A 20,236-nucleotide genomic window follows, 5' to 3' on the forward strand; every position below is an offset into this window, starting at 1 on the left:
GACTCTGTCAATATTAGAATGTATAAATTAGCTAAGAGTCAAGGGAACAAGAGACTTTACCTCTCTTGGCCTCCTGCCATACCTAAAATGTCAGCACCAAACCTCAAACAATCCCACTGTGTTTCTTCCTTGCTCCCAGTCCTGAAGTTCCAGCACCGCTGAAGACCATTACCAAACCACAATGATTGGTACCATCACCAGTTCATGCTGTGAACTTCCCAAATCCTGTGATCTCAAATTGACCTCCTATCATGTCCAAACTGTCCACCACCCACTCTGGCCTCCCTTTCAACACCAAATTTTGGAAAGTGTCATGTACTTACTTCTGCATCCTCAACAGTTAATCACTCCTTAACTCCTGAATTCTGGCTCCTGTCCCCACCACTCTAATGAAAATTATACTCTAAACTTTGCCAGTCTTCTCCCAACCAATTGCAAAATCTCATAACATGGTTTTAGGCCTCTCACTCTTAACTTCTCAGCTTTCCACAAGTAGACAAGTCTTCTTCTGGAAACTTTCCACACATATCCTCTGTACTCTCACTACTGTCTCCCTATTCTTCCATCTCTACCTGCTCCCATCTCCTGGCATTTCTTCTGTTTCTCTTTCCTGGGGCTAGTGCTGCCACTGGTGGTGGTGGTGGTGATAGTGGTCGTTTCTCCCCTTCTATCCCCTGACTCTTCCATTTCCTGTCCCAGGCTCTGTGACAACATTTCTAATCTCTTGCTCTAGCCCTGATAACTCTTCCTTGCACCAAACTCGTATTTTCAATGACTGTTGCACATTTTCACATGTCGTGAAGTGTTGAAGTCGGCCAACACTTCAACATCAAAATAACCCAATCTAAAACTATCACTTTAACCTTACTCCAACCACTCTTCCCACGTCTTCCTGGATTCCCTTCATAATTACACCTTTATTCTCAGTCATCGGGCTTGGAGCTTGGTGTCAGTTCTACTCCTCTCTTTATCCATTTATACACTTTCTGTCCATTTTATTTCCAAAATGTTTCTTCTCTGTACCCTCCCCACCAGCCTAGTTCAAAACCTCCATACATTTCCTTGGATACTAGCAGCAGCCTCCTAAATGATATTCCTACCTCCTTGCTGTCAAACCTCCATAAGATCTAATTAAGATGGTGGGAGCACAGCATATTCCTACATAAGACCTTTGATGGTTTCCAGCGCCTGTTAAAGTTCAGAGCTCTTGTCTTGGCACTCAAGGCCTTTTTCAATCTGTGCCATCCCTTTTAAGTTTTATTATCTACCTTTTTTATGAACTACCAACTATACTTGCAGTTTTTATACTTGCAAATTGATAATAACTCTTTACAAGCAAAGAAAATATAAAAAATATCTTTACACCAAAAAGAGTAGTTTTTCCCATAAAAAGGTAAAATATATATAATGAGAGATAACCAAAACTTGCCACATGAGGCTAGTAAGAAAATCCCAACCATTAACAAAAACTCCTTTTTCTTTTTCTTTTTTTTTTTTTTTTTGAGATGGAGTCTCGCTCTGTTGCCAGGCTGGAGTGCAGTGGTGCAATCTCGGCTCACTGCAACCTCTACCTCCTGGTTCAAGTGATTCTCCTACCTCAGCCTCCCAAGTAGCTGGGATTACAAGCACAAGCCACCACACCCAGCTAATTTTTGTATTCTTAGTAGAGATGGGGTTTCACCATGTTGGCCAGGATGGTCTCGCTCTCTTGACATCGTGATCTGCCAGCCGCAGCCTCCCAAAGTGCTGGGGTTATAGGCATGAGCCACCGCACTCGGCACAAAAACTCATTTTTCAATGACTCATTAATCATAGGACAATTTCAAAACTAATAAAAATTACAATTGCCTATATAACAGAAATACACTTCAATTCAACCAGAGATCCAACACACTTTCAAACAAGAGAGAAAAACCGTATTAACTGACTTAACAAAAACACGATCTATTTAACTCATGCAGGATTGCTTAAACAGTATCTACAAAATTCTTACCTTACCTTTTCTTGCAAAAGAAGTGGAAACCAAAAGTAAGCAGATGACCCTTTTTAACAATGAACCACTGATAAATGTAAAATATTTATAACTGGTATAACATTTCATTTAGGTGCATTTTTTTGAGTGTTAACTTGCATCAGGCAATCCAATTTACCAACATTTATCAGATTTCTTTCCAGTGAGAGTTTTCACTTCTTTTTTTTTTTTTTTTTTTTGAGATGGAGTCTCACTCTGTCACCCAGGCTGGAGTGCAGTGGCACGATCTCGGCTCATTGCAACCTCTGCCTCCTGGGTTCAAGTGATTCTCCTGCATCAGCCTCCTGAGTAGCTGAGACTACAGGCACACACCACCATGCCCGGCTAATTTTTTTGCTTTCTTTTAACAGAGATGGGGTTTTATCATGTTGGCCAGGCTGGTCTTGAACTCCTGACCTCAAGTGATCTGTCCATCTCAGCCTCCCAAAGTGCTGGGACTACAGACATGAGCCACCATGCCCAGCCCCTTAACTTCTGAAGTAATTAAATTTGGAAACATTACTGTATTTTCCAAACTACTGGGGTTTCAATCTGGCATGCTTTTTTTATTTGTAAGGTCCATTTATAGTGTATGTTATCATGTGTCTCTGAACAGATATCAGATAAATGAAGGCATTCCTACATTCTGTACATTCATACAGTTTTTCTCAGAAATGAGTTGTTTTATGTCTTCAAATTATTCCTGCATTTTTTAACTCAACATTTTTCCTATGAATTTCTTTAGTTTAAAATAATACTCTTCTTCTTCATCATCTTTGCCTGCTGTACTTTATTTATCCTTCAAGGTCTAACCCCTTGACAACCTAATACTCTAGCGTGTTGTTTACATATGTGCTTGCCCATTATTTTTCTCCTTTTTGCATCTACACAGAGCTTAGCTTCCTGCCTTGCATTTACCAGGGTGCTGAAACTTCAACCTATTATTGTCTTGAAGGCTTACGGTATTCATTCTCCTGGAAGTATTCCTCACCTCCACCTCGCCATGAACCTCCACCACTGCTTACACTCTCCAACATTACTCATCACACTTCACATTTTACTCTAGTTATCTGGTTACCTGGTTTTCACCACTAGATCGTTAGCTCCCTGAGGTTATGCACATTTGCTTTGTTCTTACTCATATAAGGGCTACGTAAGTGTTTCTCAACATGTGGCCCTGGATCATTACCATCATAATCACCTGGGATCTTGTTAGAAAGGTTCATTTCTGAGTCCAACCTCAGACTTACTCAATCAGAAACTATGGGATGAGGCCCAGCAGTCTGTGTTTTCACAGCCCTCCAGGTGATTCTGATGCACACTCCAGTTTAAGAACTACTGGTGGAAAACAATGTCTTACATATAAGCACCCTCAATAAAAATAAGACATGTGTGAATTAACTGTTTACATTTTCAACATGTAATGTTATATTCCCTCAAACATTAAAAGTAAGAGTAAACTATCCAGTATCATTTTTATCAATATCTTAAATCTAACTTGTATGTTTTGAAGGACTTTTATAAATTTTTAAATAAAACTTTACTTATAAAATTATAAAACATAATTTTATTTCTTTTATAAAGTTCAAAACCAAGGGAAAAAATGGATTGGGCATGCATAGTTTTATAATTTGTTTAAAAAAAAATGGCAAGAGAGTGATAATCACAAAATTCAAGATCAGGGTTACATCTGGAAACAGTAAATGGAGAGGACGAGAGTACATACCCAAGTCATTAGTAACATTTGGGGTCCTGAGTTGCACATTGGGTTCAAAGATGTCCATTACATCATTAAAATTAAACAATTAGTAAATTAATCATGTTCATGCATGGATCAATGGTAACAGTGTTTCATTAACTAAGGATTATTAATTAATCTAATTCTATGTGATGAGCTCCATAAAACTTTTTAAACAGATAAAAATAATTATGACCTATCTCAATTCTGTCCCCGGTATTATTGTTAATTACAGTGTTCAATGCTAATTGTACCTGTGTGCGGTTGAATGCCACTCTTGCAAAGACAGCTTGGGACACACTGGCCCTCTTCAGCTCATCTCTGACTTGCTGGTAGATATCTGGAGAGACTTCCACGGAAGAGTTGGTTGGCTCTGGCTTAACTGCTCTGGGGATGGGTGGATGGTTCAGGAACTGCTGGTTGATGGCTTGAGGATGCTGGTGAGCCAGGAGCCGGCTAACGGCAATCTGTTGGTTTATCAGATGGGCCATGGCTATTTGTTGCCTTACAAGTTGTGGACTAAGCTGGGGAGAAAGAAGACCAGGGCTCATGATGGGCTGTAATGCGGGCACTTGGTTTCGGATTGGAGTACTGTGGTGAATTTGGCTGTGAGGAGACTGTTCGTTGGTTTTCCCCAGGGATGCCAGCTGGTTCATATTTGGTAAATGCATTGGACGCTGGCCCAGAACACAATAGTCTGAAAGGTTTTCTCGTTCCACTCTTTCCACTGTTAAGAGATAAAAGTGATAATTCATCATTATTTTCATTGGTACAATTTATATGTAGAACTGAATTATAACTTTTGGTATGTTAATAATATAAACATTTTTTCATACAATGATGGAAGTTCCAGCATAAAAGCGATATTCTTTTCTGCAAAATGTTACAATAGGTTTTTCTCATGGAACATATGAAAGTAAAAATATTTGCCACTTCAATTTGTTAAAATTCTTAAAAGTAAGCATTTCATTAAATAGCCAAGACAGAAACCACTGCCCATTCTAAATCCTCTTAGATCCCCAAGCTCTATCATCTCCCCAATCACCCTTTGTTATAAAAGCACCAGCTGTTCTTATCTTCTGTAGTATGTAGTTAATGGTTATCAGGAAATGACAAGGACAACATCTCCTGACAAATTAAGTGCTACCTTCTAGTAAAAAGCTCACATAAATATTATTATACAACTATGGAAATGTTCATTAAAAAATGTCTACCACATAGTATATCCATTTATTGACTCACTTGCTATTTTTATAGAAATGTTTCTTTAAGAAATTGATATTTTAAACATTGTGCTATGCACTCAGATAAGAAAAAAAATAACAAAATTAATAACATCACCTCAACTTGCCATTAAATGAAGTTCACCCTCTCTCCAGGTTATCTGCTTTATTACATTATATTGCGCTTTAATAAAGATTTAAAGAATAACTTTGAAAGGGAAAAGAAAGTAAGTATCACATATCTACAAGCACAAGGCAAGTCTTTTTCTTTCCCTAAGATAATGTCTCAGGAAAGACAGTCACCTCATAGCCAAATCCTTATCCACGTCTCTGTATTATTCAGTCATGAAAAACAAAGTTTGGTTTGGAGAAAAGAAATGGGGCTGAAACAATCCCATCATTATTAGTGTTAAATGCTTACAGGTGTAACATAATATAACAAGATCTCTTTTTAAAAGCAAAAAATCCATACAAATTTAGCAATTATTTCTTATGATTGCAAATGCTGGATATGACTATGTAAAAGTCCATTAAAGATAACTTTAAGAAGCTAGAGATCAAACATATTCACCTATAGAACACATATAAAAAAAATTGTCTCCCTATTATACAAATGGCATGTGTGGCTTGGCATATAGTTAACAGTGACAGAATCATGGTTTTATTAAAAAAAATACTGAGTCTTAAGAAATTTAGGCAGAAATGATGTGTGCTGGACAACTGGGTGAGATGACTCAAAACAGGGGAGTTGGTGATGACAGACACTGATGCCAAATCACATGTGAAGCATCTGAATAAAGCCAATGAACTGTAAGCGTGGAACGAAGTAGTATTTCTAAATTAATACTTTATGCAATATGTGACTTTAAAAAGGTATGTGTGGAAGTAAATTAATACATTAAAATGTGGGTAGATATTTAACTATTTTATATCCATGTCTACAAGTTTTATGCATGCAAAATATCCCATTAGGAAAACATGTGAACATCCAAGTCTTTGTATCACCTTATATTTAGACATGTACAGTACAGTGCTTTCTCCTGCTTTTTAAAGAAACTCAGTTCGGCTGGGCATGGTGGCTCATGCCTGCAATCCCAGCACTTTGGGAGGCCAAGGCTGGTGGATCACCTGGGGTCAGGAGTTCGAGACCAGCCTGGTCAACATAGCAAAACCCCATCTCTACTGAAAATACAAAATTTAGCCAGGCATGGTGGCATGCTCCTGTAATCCCAGATATTCGGGAGGTTGAGTCGGGAGAATTGCTTGAACCCAGGAGGCAGAGGTGAAGACTGCAGTGAGTGGAACTCACACTACTGCACTCCAGCCTGGGTGACAGAGTGAGACTCTGTCTCAAAAAAAAAAAAGCCTGATTTCTTGCTTAACATTCCTATAAACTCCCAAGTAAGTCAAGAGTTTACTTCAAACTTCTTTTAGGGCTCAATTTCTAACTTAATCCTTACAATGTTTGTTTGTTTGTTTGTTTTTTTAAAGACAGAGTTTCACTCTTGTTGTCCAGGGTGTAGTGCGATGGCGCAATCTCGGCTCACTGCAGCCTCCACCTCTCAGGTTCAAGTGATTCTTCTGTCTCAGCCTCCCAAGTAGCTGGGATTACTGGCACGTGCCACCACACCCAGCTAATGTTTTGTATTTTTAGTAGAGACGGGGTTTCAACATGTTCGCCAGGCTGCTCTCGAACTCTAGCCTCATGTGATCTACCCGCCTCGGCCTCCCAAAGTTCTGGGATTACAGGTGAGCCACTGCACCCCACCTAATCCTCACAGTGTAATTCATTTGTTTTACAAGTCACCTTTCCCTCATAAGGTTAAGAAAACAAATTATTCATCTTCTAAAGGCAAACCTTTTTCAATTATTATATTAATTAAACTTTAAAGTACATAGCCTTAAAACCAAACCAAGCAAACGGTTAGGAGCCTCCAGATAATATAATCTAACAGTTTCCATAGAACAGGAATTACCATCATAATTTCCTCACTGAAAAAAAAAAAAAAAAAAAAAAAAGGTAAAGAGACCATGAACTGATTCCAAAGTAAAATCTTAGAGACAGAAATATTTGGTCTCAGTTAAATATTGGATTCACTTTTGTTTATTTTCTTTTAATTCAGTCAAAGTGAAGATAAATTCAGACATTAAATTATGTTTTCAGATTCTTAATAAGGAAATATTTTATCTATTTCATTTCTTGGTGGGGAGAGGGGTTTGAGACCGAGTCTCACTCTGTTATCCAAGCTAGAGTGTAGTGGTTCGATCTCTGCTCACCACAACCTCTGCGTCCCGGGTTCAGGTGATTCTTGTGCTCAGCCTACCGAGTAACTGGGATTATAGGTATATGCCCCACCACCACACTCAACTAATTTTTGTGTTTTTAGTAGAGATGGGGTTTCACCCATCTTGGCCAGGTTGCTCTTAAACTCCTGACCTCAGGTGATCCACCTGCCTTAGCTTCCCAAAGTGCTGGGATTACAGGCATGAGCCACTGTGCCTGGCCATCTATTTCATTTTCTGCTGAAAAAACACAGAACCATCCTCCTATAGAATGCATTATTTGACCAAATGTTAATTTTCCAAAATTTTGATATTTTCACGTTTCAACAATTTAATTACATTTGAGTGAGTTTACTTTCTTGAGATATATCTAAATCACATAATTTAAAAATACTTCATTCATAGATCTAGCTAAAATCTTGTTCACAATGAAGCATAAACATCAGAGCTCCATGAAACTTATATGAATTGGTGCAATAAGAGTCTGAATAATGTCAGTCCATATTCTGTGAGGTTATATATAATCATTCTTTCTATCCTTATGAGTTTCCAGGTGGATCCTTATAAATTCTTACAGTTAAGAACAGTAACTATGGAAGTATCTTATAAAGACATAGCAACATATTACATCCGTAGTAACACCGTGAAGTACTAACCACTTAGTAAATATTAACGAAGAAACTACAAATGCAAATACCTACCTGTTCAGGTAGATAACAGCCAGAAAAGCCAGCTGCAGAAGAACTAGGTGGAGGAGAGAAAGTCTAACCAGTTCAAAGGTAGCAACCACTACCTAACCTCAGCCAGTTTCTGTCTTTCTTACATTATCCTCTTTTTTGTTTTTTTTTTTTGTTTTTTGCTTTTTTTTTGAGAAAACAAAAAATCTGGATTTTACATGATATCTCCTAATTTTTAAGTGTTAGCAACTAATTCCATTTCAAAATACAATAAAAGCCAAACAAAACATTTCTGAAAACCAGATCTGCCCATGGGCTACCAGTTTTTAAATTCTTTCTCTGAGACTAGCCACCCTTTATGTTTTTCAGTTCCTAACAGTTCTACCAATAAAAGCCAAATTCTTTACTCCCAAGAATGAAAGAAGAAGAAGAAAAAATTATGATCTCGACTTTAAGAATGACTAAGGATCAAATGCTCTCAAAAGGATGCATCTCCAATGACCAAGGCAGAACACGAATTCAGAAACCATTTACACAGGTTTTGCCTTTTTTTTTTTTTTTTGGGGGGGGGACAGAGTCTCACTCCATCACCTAGGCTGGAGTGCAGTAGTGCAATCTCAGTTCACTGCAACCTCCACCTCCCAGGTTCAAGTGATTCTCGTACCTCAGCCTCCTAAGTAGCTGGGATTACAAGCATGTGCTACGGTGCCCAGCTAATTTTTATATTTTTAGTAGACCGGGGGTTTCACCATGTTGGCCAGGTTGGTCTCCAACTCCTGAACTCAAGTGATTCGCCCGCCTCAGCCTCCCAAAGTGCTGGGATTACAGGCATGAGCCACCGTGCCTGGCTGATTTTGCCTAAATTGAAAACATTTTAATTTAGTTCTTGCTGCCACTCTTATAAAAATAATATCAGAATAACGTTTTTAGCCTCTTAAGTCACAGCAAGTGAAGTACAGATGCTTAAAAAAGAGAGGGAGCATCAGGATGTGCCAGACTGTATCAGAAAATTGAGCCTGAACTTTCTTTTTCTCTTTCTTTCCTCCCTCCCTCCCTTCCTGCTTTCCTGATTCTCTTTCTCTTCTTCCCTTTACTCCCTCCTTCCATCTCTCCCTTCCTTTCTCTTCTTTCTTTTAAAATAACTAGAAAGTAATCACAATGTGTGAAACACAGACCTAACAGCAGTGCCTGGTTTTGTGTTCTTGCTTTCTCACTGTATAACGGAAAACATCATGTTAAGTCTGTCTTAAACTAAACTAAGACCAAAGACATCACCTTGGCCCTAAGGGCCATCTTATGCCTGCAGTATTTAGCAGAAGATCAGAAATCCTGGAAAAAATGAAGGGTAAATGGTAGTGCTGTTTCTGACGGTGAAAGCAATGTTCACATTCACAACAGAAAATATTCTGACAAAGGCAACATGCTTACTTATTAAAGAGACAGTAAAAACACAACTGCTGGCCTGGCGCAGTGGCTCACGCTTGCAATTCCAGCATTTTGGAAGGCCGAGGAGGCCGGATCACTTGAGGTCAGGAGTTCGAGACCAGCCTGGCCAACATGGTGAAAACTGGTCTCTACTAAAATACAAAAATTAGCCAGGTGTGGTGGCTCATGCCTGTAATCCCAACTACTTAGGAGACTGAGGCAGGAGAATCGCTTGAATCCAGGAGGTTGGATTCACTTGAATCCAGAGGTTGCAGTGAGCCGAGATTATGCCACTGCACTCCAGCTTGGGCGACAGAGTGAAACGCTGTCTCATAAATAAATAAGTAACTCACAACTGCTCCCAGAGCTTTAAATCAGAGCTTCAATTTAATTCACAATGAACTTGATTCTACTGTGGCTGAAGCCTTGAGGGTGAGTACCAGAGAGGGAATCACCTGGAAAGGAATGATGTCCCCAGCTTCTAATGTAAGTTCCCAAACAGAACATGGTTTAAGAAACCGTCAAGGCAAGGGGGGCTCAAATGCTTCTGTGTCCAGTAGCTGTGAGGCTTTTGGTAGCTATTCCAACATCTGGGGAAAGGTACCAGTCCAGAGACCTTCCAGATAAACAGTTCAGATCTGGAGTCTGTTCAGGTCTCTGAAAAACTCAGAGTTCTAAGAGGATATTGCAGATTCCTTCAAATTTCCTGGGACTGAGCGAAAACTGCAGGGAGACTGAGCGAAAACTGCAGGGAATGGGCAGCCATTTTCTAACCACTCTCTAAGCTTCTGGGATTCTATTTAAGTCTAAAGCAGATAAGGCCTTTGTAGCCCTATATTAGAATTTCAGAAACTCCTAAAATCTCACCAAGTTCACAGCGATGTTGCTCTAACCAAGAGCACCCTATGACCATTAGCTAGTCAGATGCTCACAATTGCTGCCTGTGGCTGGTTGTTCACAGATGAGAAAGTTACACTTCTCCCTCAGGAATTTACCTGCATTAGAATGAAAAGGTATTTGGTCCAAAAATCTTATTTTATTTAGGATACTTTTTATAGTACATCCAGGAAGCCAAGTATTTATTTTAAATATTATAAATCCCTGATATATATATTCATATATTTTAGGTTGTTACAAGAACATTTTCAAAACTCAAAAAATAAAATAATACACACATACACACACACATATATATACACAAGTATATATACGTATATATATGTTTGTGTATATATATACATATATATGTATGTATGTATGTGTGTGTGTATATATGTATATAGTCTTTCACTCCTATATTATGGCACTTAATTCCTGTTATTTCTTTTGCAATTATGTAAAGTAAATATAATAAAATTTCAATGCTCAAAATATAATCCAATGACTTAGTGCCCTAAAATATAGTTTCTGAAGGTTTTTGAGCAAAAGATGAAGCATCTGATTGGCACAGATGCCTGCCAATAACAGCAAGGTGGCATAGGAAAGGTAGAAAGAAAAGCAAACTGAAATTTCAAAGGCCTGGGTCATAACTAGATGAGTGCTCTGGGGATTATCTGTAAAATGGGAAGGATTACCTGTAAAGTGGTCTTAAAGTAACCTTGCAGGTTACTTATCTAAGAGCATCTTTACAAGTACCATTTTAAGACAATTAATTTCTATTACGAGAAAAATAGCTGTTTTCCGTCTTTCATGTCACATACATGTGCCATGTGCACTTATGCACACACACATGCAATACAAAGTGAAACTTACCAGTAGGAAAGTTGATTGCTTCTGACCCAAATCCTAAAACTATTAACAACCACATGCCCCAAACTGGGCAGTTCACCTTAAGCAGCAGAATATAGACTGCAGGGTCCTAAAGGCATAGGTTTGAATTCAGAGTCTTCCATTAACAGGTTTGTAACATCAAACAATTATGACATTAACTTTGGGGACTTGTAATAGAATTAGAAATAGAAATAGAATAGAAAACAGAAAAACATAGCAGCAATAGCGATAGTAATTAGAGTATAGCTCTTGCAAGTTTATCAATACTGCTAAAAAGATAGATAATATTTCTAGAGCTATTATGGTAGTATTTTCATGCTGCAAACCTTAACACAGTTGCTTTTGTGACATAGCCCCTGGGGTTTGTCCATACTTATAATGGGTAGAAAGTAATGAATTGGGTAAAAGGCTTTGCACCGAGAAATTTCCCAGAATCTCTGGCCTATGGATTTTTCTTTAAGCCATTAAGATGCTTATGCAAATGTAAATGGATTAGCATGAATGAGTGCTAATGGATTCCTTAATAAGATAACACTCTAGTATTCCCCAGAACCTCTCCTAGAAACCCTGGGTAGAAGAACGTAAGCCAAAAAAAAAAAAAAAGAAAGAAAGAAAAGAAGATGGCAGAATTTCTCTATGACTCTTTCAACCTTAGAAAGTACTCTGGAAGTGATTCTACGAATGCAAAAAAAGACATTGGTTTGCTTTTGGCACTCTTGGTAAAAAAGTTGCCAGTCAAACCAACAATTTCAGATTGGTACCCAAACATTAGAGCACAGAAAAAAGATACTAGAGCATATGAATGCCTTAAATTTACAAACCTCCTCTCCAGGTTCTCTGCTTCCCCACCTTATGCTCTAAAACCTTGATGCCCAGTTTTAAAGATAATGATCTTGTCTAATACCAGAGAAATTAAAAAATGTGCTCTAGGTCAAATAACTATCCAAATTCAGATAAATATTTAGGAGTATTCAAAATGATTAAGGCTGCTGGCTCTAGCCTCATAATAAGAAAACGCAAACCACATGGCCACTTTTTCCTCTTTTTGTGCATAACTCAAAGTCAAGTTCTAAGGCCTAAATGTTTCACAAGTGCTTTTTAATGGGTTTTCTTTAGAAAAAATATATGTATTATAAGTTTAAGAATTTTCATATTTTTACTGCTAACATACCTTTTTCAAACTGTACTGGCATTTCAGGTAACACCAAGCCCTACCATTTATATAGTAGCTGAAGCACTGAGCTAAATCCCTTACACATCATTATCATTTAACTCTCACAATAATTCTATGGCATTGATATTAAGATGCCTACTTTATTAAAGAAGCTGAAGCTCAGTCAGCTTCTTTAATGTCATTATTTGACTTTAATGTCATAATTGTTTGATGTTACAAACCTGTTAATGGAAGATTCTGAATTCAAACCTATGCCTTTAGGACCCTGCAGTCTGTATTCTGCTGCTTAAAGTGAACTGCCCAGTTTGGAGTATGTGGTTATTAATAGTTTCAGGATTTGGGTCAGGAGCAATCAACTTTTTTACTGATAAGTTTCACTTTGTATTTGCATGTGTGTGTGCATAAGTGCACATGGCACATGTATGTGACATGAAGGATGGATAAGTCATCTGAATGGTAAAAGCTCAACCTGAGCCTCCACTGTATGCTTTGTGTAACATAGACTGAAAAGACTGTCAACTCAAAAAGTGATGAAATCACTGATTCCTCAACAGTTGAATCAGCTAACCACTTAAATAGAATTATTTGCATTAAAATTCATATAATAAACATTTATTAATCAACTATCATGTGCCAGGAATGATGGCAGCCCCTAGAGATACAGTACTGAATAATATTAACTTTAAAAAATTCCATCAATATATTTGCTTCAGACAATTTAACTGTCTGCTACACGTAGATGGGCCCATAACATCTGCCTATGATTTAACGTGCATTTCTACTTGATGATAAAAGATAGCTCCTTTAAATTCCTATTTTGTCAGTTTATTAGCAATTCATTCTAGTTAACTGTAAGACACACACACACATATATACATATACAGTGATTATATTTATTTTTATAAATCTCCTCCCATTATCTTATTTTTCTTGAGGTGAAAGCTTTTGACCCAAAATGAGTGTCATCAGCATAGACTCCCACCTGACTGATGAAGGATATGAATCACACAGCAGAGAGCTTTCTCAAGTACCCTACAAATTCTATAAATAGAAAGTATTTCTTTGAAACAAGTAACCAACAAGAAGTGAAATTGGGTATGCACACTCACACAATATAACAGCTTGAGAATCTTGGGCAATCACAAATTCATATATAATTGAACTATATGAAATGGGTGATATGTAACAACTTTGACCTACAAAAACAGCAATTCCATATGCTTCCACCTGATACTTATTTTGTCTCCTTGCACTCAGCCGGGCTACACATTAACGGTCAACATCCCCATTGTCCACCCAAAGTCTTTCATTGGGTTAAAATCTTTTTAAAAGGTAAACATAACACTAATTTCCCCCAACAAACCAGAATAGCATCCCGTCTGCCAACATTGAATATGCCTAGTCACTGAAAATACTTCTGGTTTATTTTCTCCTAGTCAATAACTGGAGGTATAAGGTCAATTTACTCTACAAAAAAAAATTTCTGTTAATACAAACACAGTCAGACATGATTGCAGCAGCCAAAGCTAATAGATCTCTGATATAAATCCCATACCATTAAAACAAACAAATAAAACTACTACCAGAAGAGTTCACCAAATATAATTTTTAAAAATTATTGAGCTTGAAAGAGCTAAAGAGCAAAAGAAAGAAAAAGACTAGCTACCAAACCCAAAGATTTTGTTTTTCTCTAAATTTGTTGAAGAGAATTTGTCTCTGGTTTGAGAACTTGCTTGCAAAGTCCCTGCCTAGAGCAAGATATTCAGAGCCAACTTGTTAACTCCTAATAAAACAGCCCATAAGCAAAGTCTACCAGCCAGCACTGTGATAATACCATATGACTGGTTTTCTTAGGTGTATTTTCCCCTTATTATCAACTTCCTTTTTCCATCACATTAACCTCCACAGAAATGTATATATCCACCATAAAGTAACTCAAATGTGGACAACTCTGTTTCTTTGGTAATAAAAGCTCCTAGGACCCATTATGTTCCATGGAAAAAGTGAGCATTATCCACCTTTCCTAGTCTCCACCCTCTCTGTACCAGAACACTATTGTCCCTTTTGGTTTCAAACAATGCTTTATCACAGTCTGATATCACTGATCATTTCAAGTATTCTTATAACATTCTATATAGGCTAAAACTGCTTATATCTAATAATATCTTTATTTTTACTTTTTATTTTAATCTAAAACTATAATTTCTAAGGTGAATTCAGCACATGATAGTAAAAGAAATCATATTGTTGAAACTTAACATTACTGCTTAGGAAAATTCTGCCTTTGTCAGTTGGCATTCCATGTGTATTAATTCTTTAATTCAACCTACCTGAAGAAAAGTTAATCAAAGAAAACAATCAATTCATGATTCATTCTTTTCCTCTGACCAGTCTCTGTGATTTTATAGGACTTTAATGTTTTAAGCCATTATATTAAGGAAAATACTCAATAGACTAGCTGTGAAAACCTCAAAGGCACATTTATCTTAGGCTACACAAATGGTCTCTAATTTGTACTTTTTAAAGGTATTACTGTCCCATTCAACTGAATTGACTATTGTTAAGTCTTTAGCTCAATAATTAGTAGAAAAATAGAACGATTGTAACCAATTACATTTGCTAAGGACATTTGCAATATGAATTAAACAAGCAAAGATTTTTCTTTCTTTTTTTCTCTCAAATGACAGATCAGGTAGCAAATAAGATTAGTGCACTACATAATATGTGTAAAAATAAAGCTGCTCTAAATGCATATATTCAAATAAGTTCATCTATATTACATTCAATTCTATTAATATTTACTAAGTATTCACAGTGTTGAAGGCCTCATGCTCACAGGACTCTGGGGAGGACAGAAAATTGATACGTTCCTGTGTTCCCAAAACCTCTGCCTCTGAAGTTCTCTCAAGGAGCTTTTGGTCCAGAAGGGGGATTAGTCAAAAATCAAAATTTCTATGCTACATAGAACTTAAAAAGGTGATACCCTGAAAGGCCCAATGTTAGAACTCACAGTCTGATTTGTACTCTAGATGATTATAGATTCATGTCCATTCCCTTGGGAGTTCAGGACTCTAAGGTCAAATAATCTCAAATTCTTGCAAATGGTGGAATGAAGGCCACTCATCAGTCAGGCAAATAGTTACATAACTGTCTCCCATTAGGCAATGTGATTTCAGTCCTAGCATCTTACACAGCATTTATAGTTAAGTGCTTCAAGCACCTTATGAGCTTAGGTGCTTTTCAGCTTTGAACCTTCTAAGTGTCTAAGGAAAATCAGGTAATAATCTTTATTTAATTGATCAAGAAACCAGAAGTGTTCCCTGATTTTCACCTGCTGGTCTCCCCAGTAGAAGAGGATGTCCCCACAATCATCAGATTTTAAATAAACTGGGCATTTTGTGGTCTACATTTCACACTCTGTAGATTCTTTGTCAGCCACCATCACATCTATATATGTTTTCTAGTTTTTTATTCTGTTTCTGGGCAGGACAAATGGAAATATGAAACTAGGAGCAATCTAAAGCACACACCCTCCTTGTTCCCCAGACATGGCCTGTCCAGATCCTATTTCAGGTGTTCTCACCACCAAGCCCCCCATGCCAACCATTCTCTCCTTCACTGCTAGAAGGTCATGCCAGCCCAGTCTCACACCCCATGGTATGAGCTGCCCATCCTCACCGTCCACTCCATCTCCAGAACCTTCCCTCCTTACACATCTCCTTGCCCTTCTCCCAGATTTTGAAGAAAACATCACTATTTTTCTTTCTTTCAAAGGCACCGTGTTATCTGCGCCTCAGATCCATTCCCTCCTAGTTGATGGGCTCTTGCTTATCACTCCTCTTCCTCTTCAAAACTGCTGGCTCCATCCTCTTTCTGCTAATTACACTTAGCCCTCATGCTTCACTTAGCCACGTTTAGACTCTTTCCTCTCATGTCCTTGACACCCCTCCCTTAGTAGATGCATAGGCTTTCCCTGTTCTCACACTGCAGAGACAGCTCCCTCCAATGTCATTTTGGTATCCTTTCTGCCAAAGCCAAGAGCCTCCAATTCCCTCTCCTCTCCCCTGCCCCGCCACTGCACCTTTGATAACACTCCTCCGCTGGTAACTCATCTTCCCTTGGCTTCGGTGACACCTCACTCTCTCTAGTTGCATCTTCTTAACTCCTGGCCTTTATCTTCTCAAAGCTTCCAGCCCTCTCCTGCTCTTGCTCTCCACTTTAAGGAATGTTCGTTTGGTACCATTTCAATTGTCATCCAATAAAGTGGCCCGAAAATTTATTCTCCATCCTGTCCTTTAGTCGGCTGGTTCCACATCTCAAACAGCCTAATGGACATTTGTACCGAGTTGTCAATTCTCACTGAGGTATCAGCAATTTCATCTCCGTTGGTATTGTCCTATTTCTGTCACAACCATCAAGAGTCACTAAGCTCAAAACCTGGATTTTGCTTGCATGTCTCCTTCTCATTCCCATACCCCTATTTACTCTCACCAAGTCTCATGGCTCTCCTCTGCTTGAACCTCTTCCATTGGCGGCTTCCTGTCTTTCTCACTTCTGCCACTCAAAGCCAGGGCTTCACTTCCCTCACCACTCCACTTCCATCAATTACTGCAATAGATTTGACTTTGCCTACTTCCACCAGGTGTACATACCAACCTTCCCCCTCCCACCCACCTCCCTTCCTGCCATACACCCACTCACACCCTCATACATCTTTAGATGGTGTCTAGAGGAATCATTCTTAAAACCATCATTTTCAATATGTCACTCTCTTGCTGAAAAACCTTCAACAATCCTCAAAATACCTCAACTGGGCTTTCAAAGACCCCTAAGGTGTGTTCTCTACCTTCTCAGCCTTATTTTTCATTGTTACAACACATATGATCTCCCAGCCAGGTCCCAACCATTTCTTTTCTTTTCTTTTCTTTTTTTTTTTTTTGTGAGACAAGAGTCTCACTCTGTCACTCAGACTGGAGTGCAATGGCGCGATCTCAGCTCACTGCAACCTCCAACTCTTGGGTTCAAGTGATTCTCCTGCCTCAGCCTCCTGAGTAGCTGCGATTACAGGCATGTGCCACCACGCCCAGCTAATTTTTTGTATTTTTAGTAAAGATGTGGTTTCACTGTGTTAGCCAGGATGCTCTCAACCTCCTGACCTCGTGATCCACCCACCTCGGCCTCCCAAAGTGCTAGGATTACAGGCATGAGCCACTGCGCCCAGCCAGGTCCCAGTCATTTCTATCAACATTTGGTGTCACTACCCTTCCTACATCCAGCTATGTTTTACCTTTGCCTTTTCACTGATCAAAAGCTTAGCCATTCTGGGCACCTGTTATATTATAGTATCAGTATAAACGTACCACCATTCTAGACATACTGGACAGTCACTTGTAATTTTCTAAACATGCAATGCTCTTTTGTACTTCTCCACTGTACTCATGATCATCTGGTTGCCCAAAACATTCCTCCTTCTCTTTTCCTCCTTGCCGCAGTAACTCCACTTGTCCTTAAGGTATAATTCATGCGCTGCCTCTCCCTAACTGCCCACCCTCCACCCCATGTCAAACCTAGCAAGAAGAGTTTTCGGACCTTCCTCTATGCCACCACCAAACTAGTTTATATCACCACTACATATTTACCAGATCCATTTATACAGCTGCTTCTCTTGCCAGGTTAAGGGCAACACAACTAGAGGCAGGAAGCATATCTTATGTGCATACAGATGTTTCTCACTGCTTCTGGAACTAATTACGGCCCATAGCAGAAGTGCTCACTAAACATTTAGTTAAAATTATTTATTTAATTATGATTGCAATTATCTTGTGAGAAAGAAAAAGGTAATGGTCTCCACTGTATTCCCAGCCCTTAGAATCCTGCCAGCTATTATATATAAAATAGAAGCTAGAATTTGTTTTTGAATGACAAGGTATGTGTTACATTATGAATTAAGCATTTCGCACAGATTGTAGGCTTTTGGAAAGCAGGAATTATGTCTCATGTTTCTTCCAAAGAGTAGGTATACATGATGGCTGGATGAATGAATAGATGTAAGAGAAGTAGGGAGGGGCATAAGGAAAGTAGTTCATTTTTCCCTTTGCATCATATTAATGTCTATTTAAAATAACATCATAAATAGTATAAATGAGTAGATAGCAAGTTCATTTCTTTTAATCTACAAACTACATTATTAACAAACAAATGTTTTTACATCTTTAAACATGTATGAATAAATATATTCAGCCCAACAAAGCAGTTACAGTACGGCTGGAATGAGCTTCTTAAGATCCATGCAAGGAATTAGTCCACGTCTAAGATGAGTGCTCAAGACATTCCCCACGCACCATTTTTCCACTTAAACTACCAATAAGCTTTCCACTGGAGGGCCGAGCAAGCATAGGTGATCTATGCATACTATCAGTGACTGTCACAATGAAAATGTGCAAGGCTCTTCCATGTGTTGAAAAACTGGTGAGATAAAAGGTGGTTGACAGTAGAAGTGATGTTTCTATTTCCATGAATCCAATATTTGCAATGACAAGAGTAGAACTAGAGAACACTGTGCTAAGTGAAATAAGTTAAACACAGAAAGACAAATGCTGCATGTTCTCACTTATATGCGGAATCTAAAACAATTGCATTCATAGAAGTAGAGAGTAGAATGGTGTTTAACACAGGTTGGGAGGTGGGAGCAGTGAGATGATAATCAAAGGGTACAAAGTCTCAGTGAGGAGAAACAAGTTTGGTTTTTTTTTTGAGATCTACTGTACAGCATGGTGAATATAGCTAATAATTGAGTACTGTGCATTTTAATATCACAGAGTAAGTCTCAGATATTCTCATCACAAAAATGTCAAATATTTGAGGTGATGAATAGGTTAATTCACTTGATTTAATCATTTCACGTTGTATTAAAAATCATACCATCACTTTGTACCCCATAAATATAAACAGCTATAATTTGTCAGGATAAAATACATAAGTAAATATGCATACAATGTTCAAAGGATTTTATGTTGCCATTACTTCCAACAAGATACAACATAGGCAGAGGGCAGACAAACTTCCTTGCAGAACACTTCATTTAGATCTGAAGCTGAAAACAAATTTCTTTCATGACAGAAAAATTAGGTAGACAAAAGTAAGTTACTTTTATCTCATCAGAATTAAACAACAGCAGAGGCAGAAGGACCAGGAGTTGATTAAAGGCATTGTCCTGACCACTGATACCACCATGGCTAAGCAAGGGCTGCCTTATGGAACCAGGTCAGGGGACATTGATTTCTCTATTCAACTCCAAGGCACCACTTTGTAAATGACACAATCATTTTTGAGTACAAGAGGTGCTTTAAATGTGGTAACATTATATCATTTCAGCTATAATGATCGTAATTACTTATTTCTTTTAATCACAACCCACTTAACCACTTTAGTACACAGGACTAGTTCAAGGAGTTTAATTTTCATTCAACATCTAATCTTTGTGTTTACCGAAACCCTTCATGGGCTTTGTTTACTGTCTGCCTGCTGGCCTGGACGTTTGATCTTGCAAGACTAGATCAGACAGGGTCAGATAAAATACTGATTACTAGAATAAACCAGGCTTGGGGAAGTAACACTGCTTTTTAAAATCCTCTTTTCTCTCAGCTTTTTAATATCTGGCAAAAGAAGTTCAAATAAACAAATAAAATTAAGACAATTAACAATCAGAGGGTTCTTGGCCAATGACTGAGAAAAGAAAAGTGATGGGGATAATTTTGCACTCTGGCCAAAAAACAGGGTTTGGTTAGGTCCGCCCATTCTAATGGTATTATTTTATAACACAAATAATTTTATAATAGCCACCCGTATTTGTGTAAACTTTCAATGACCCTTCCATTCTTGAGGCATATTAAATCATTGGGATTGACTTCACCTAAGATAACTGCTTATTGTGCT

At 38.1% G+C, this 20,236-nt stretch overlaps 1 protein-coding gene across 3 annotated transcripts in view; it reads right to left on the reverse strand.

Moving 5' to 3' along the window:
* Nucleotides 1-20,236, reverse strand: part of SATB2 (SATB homeobox 2) — a 202,135-nt gene that overhangs the window by 75,537 nt on the left and 106,362 nt on the right. For all 3 annotated transcript variants that reach the window (XM_010373689.2, XM_010373697.2, XM_030917024.1), the window contains one exon: nt 4,004-4,476. In XM_010373689.2, the coding sequence (XP_010371991.1) occupies nt 4,004-4,476 (473 nt within the window). The remainder of the gene's footprint in view (nt 1-4,003; nt 4,477-20,236) is intronic.

The sequence above is a fragment of the Rhinopithecus roxellana genome, chromosome 14 (genome assembly GCF_007565055.1).
Source record: "Rhinopithecus roxellana isolate Shanxi Qingling chromosome 14, ASM756505v1, whole genome shotgun sequence".
Classification (NCBI taxonomy): domain Eukaryota; kingdom Metazoa; phylum Chordata; class Mammalia; order Primates; family Cercopithecidae; genus Rhinopithecus; species Rhinopithecus roxellana.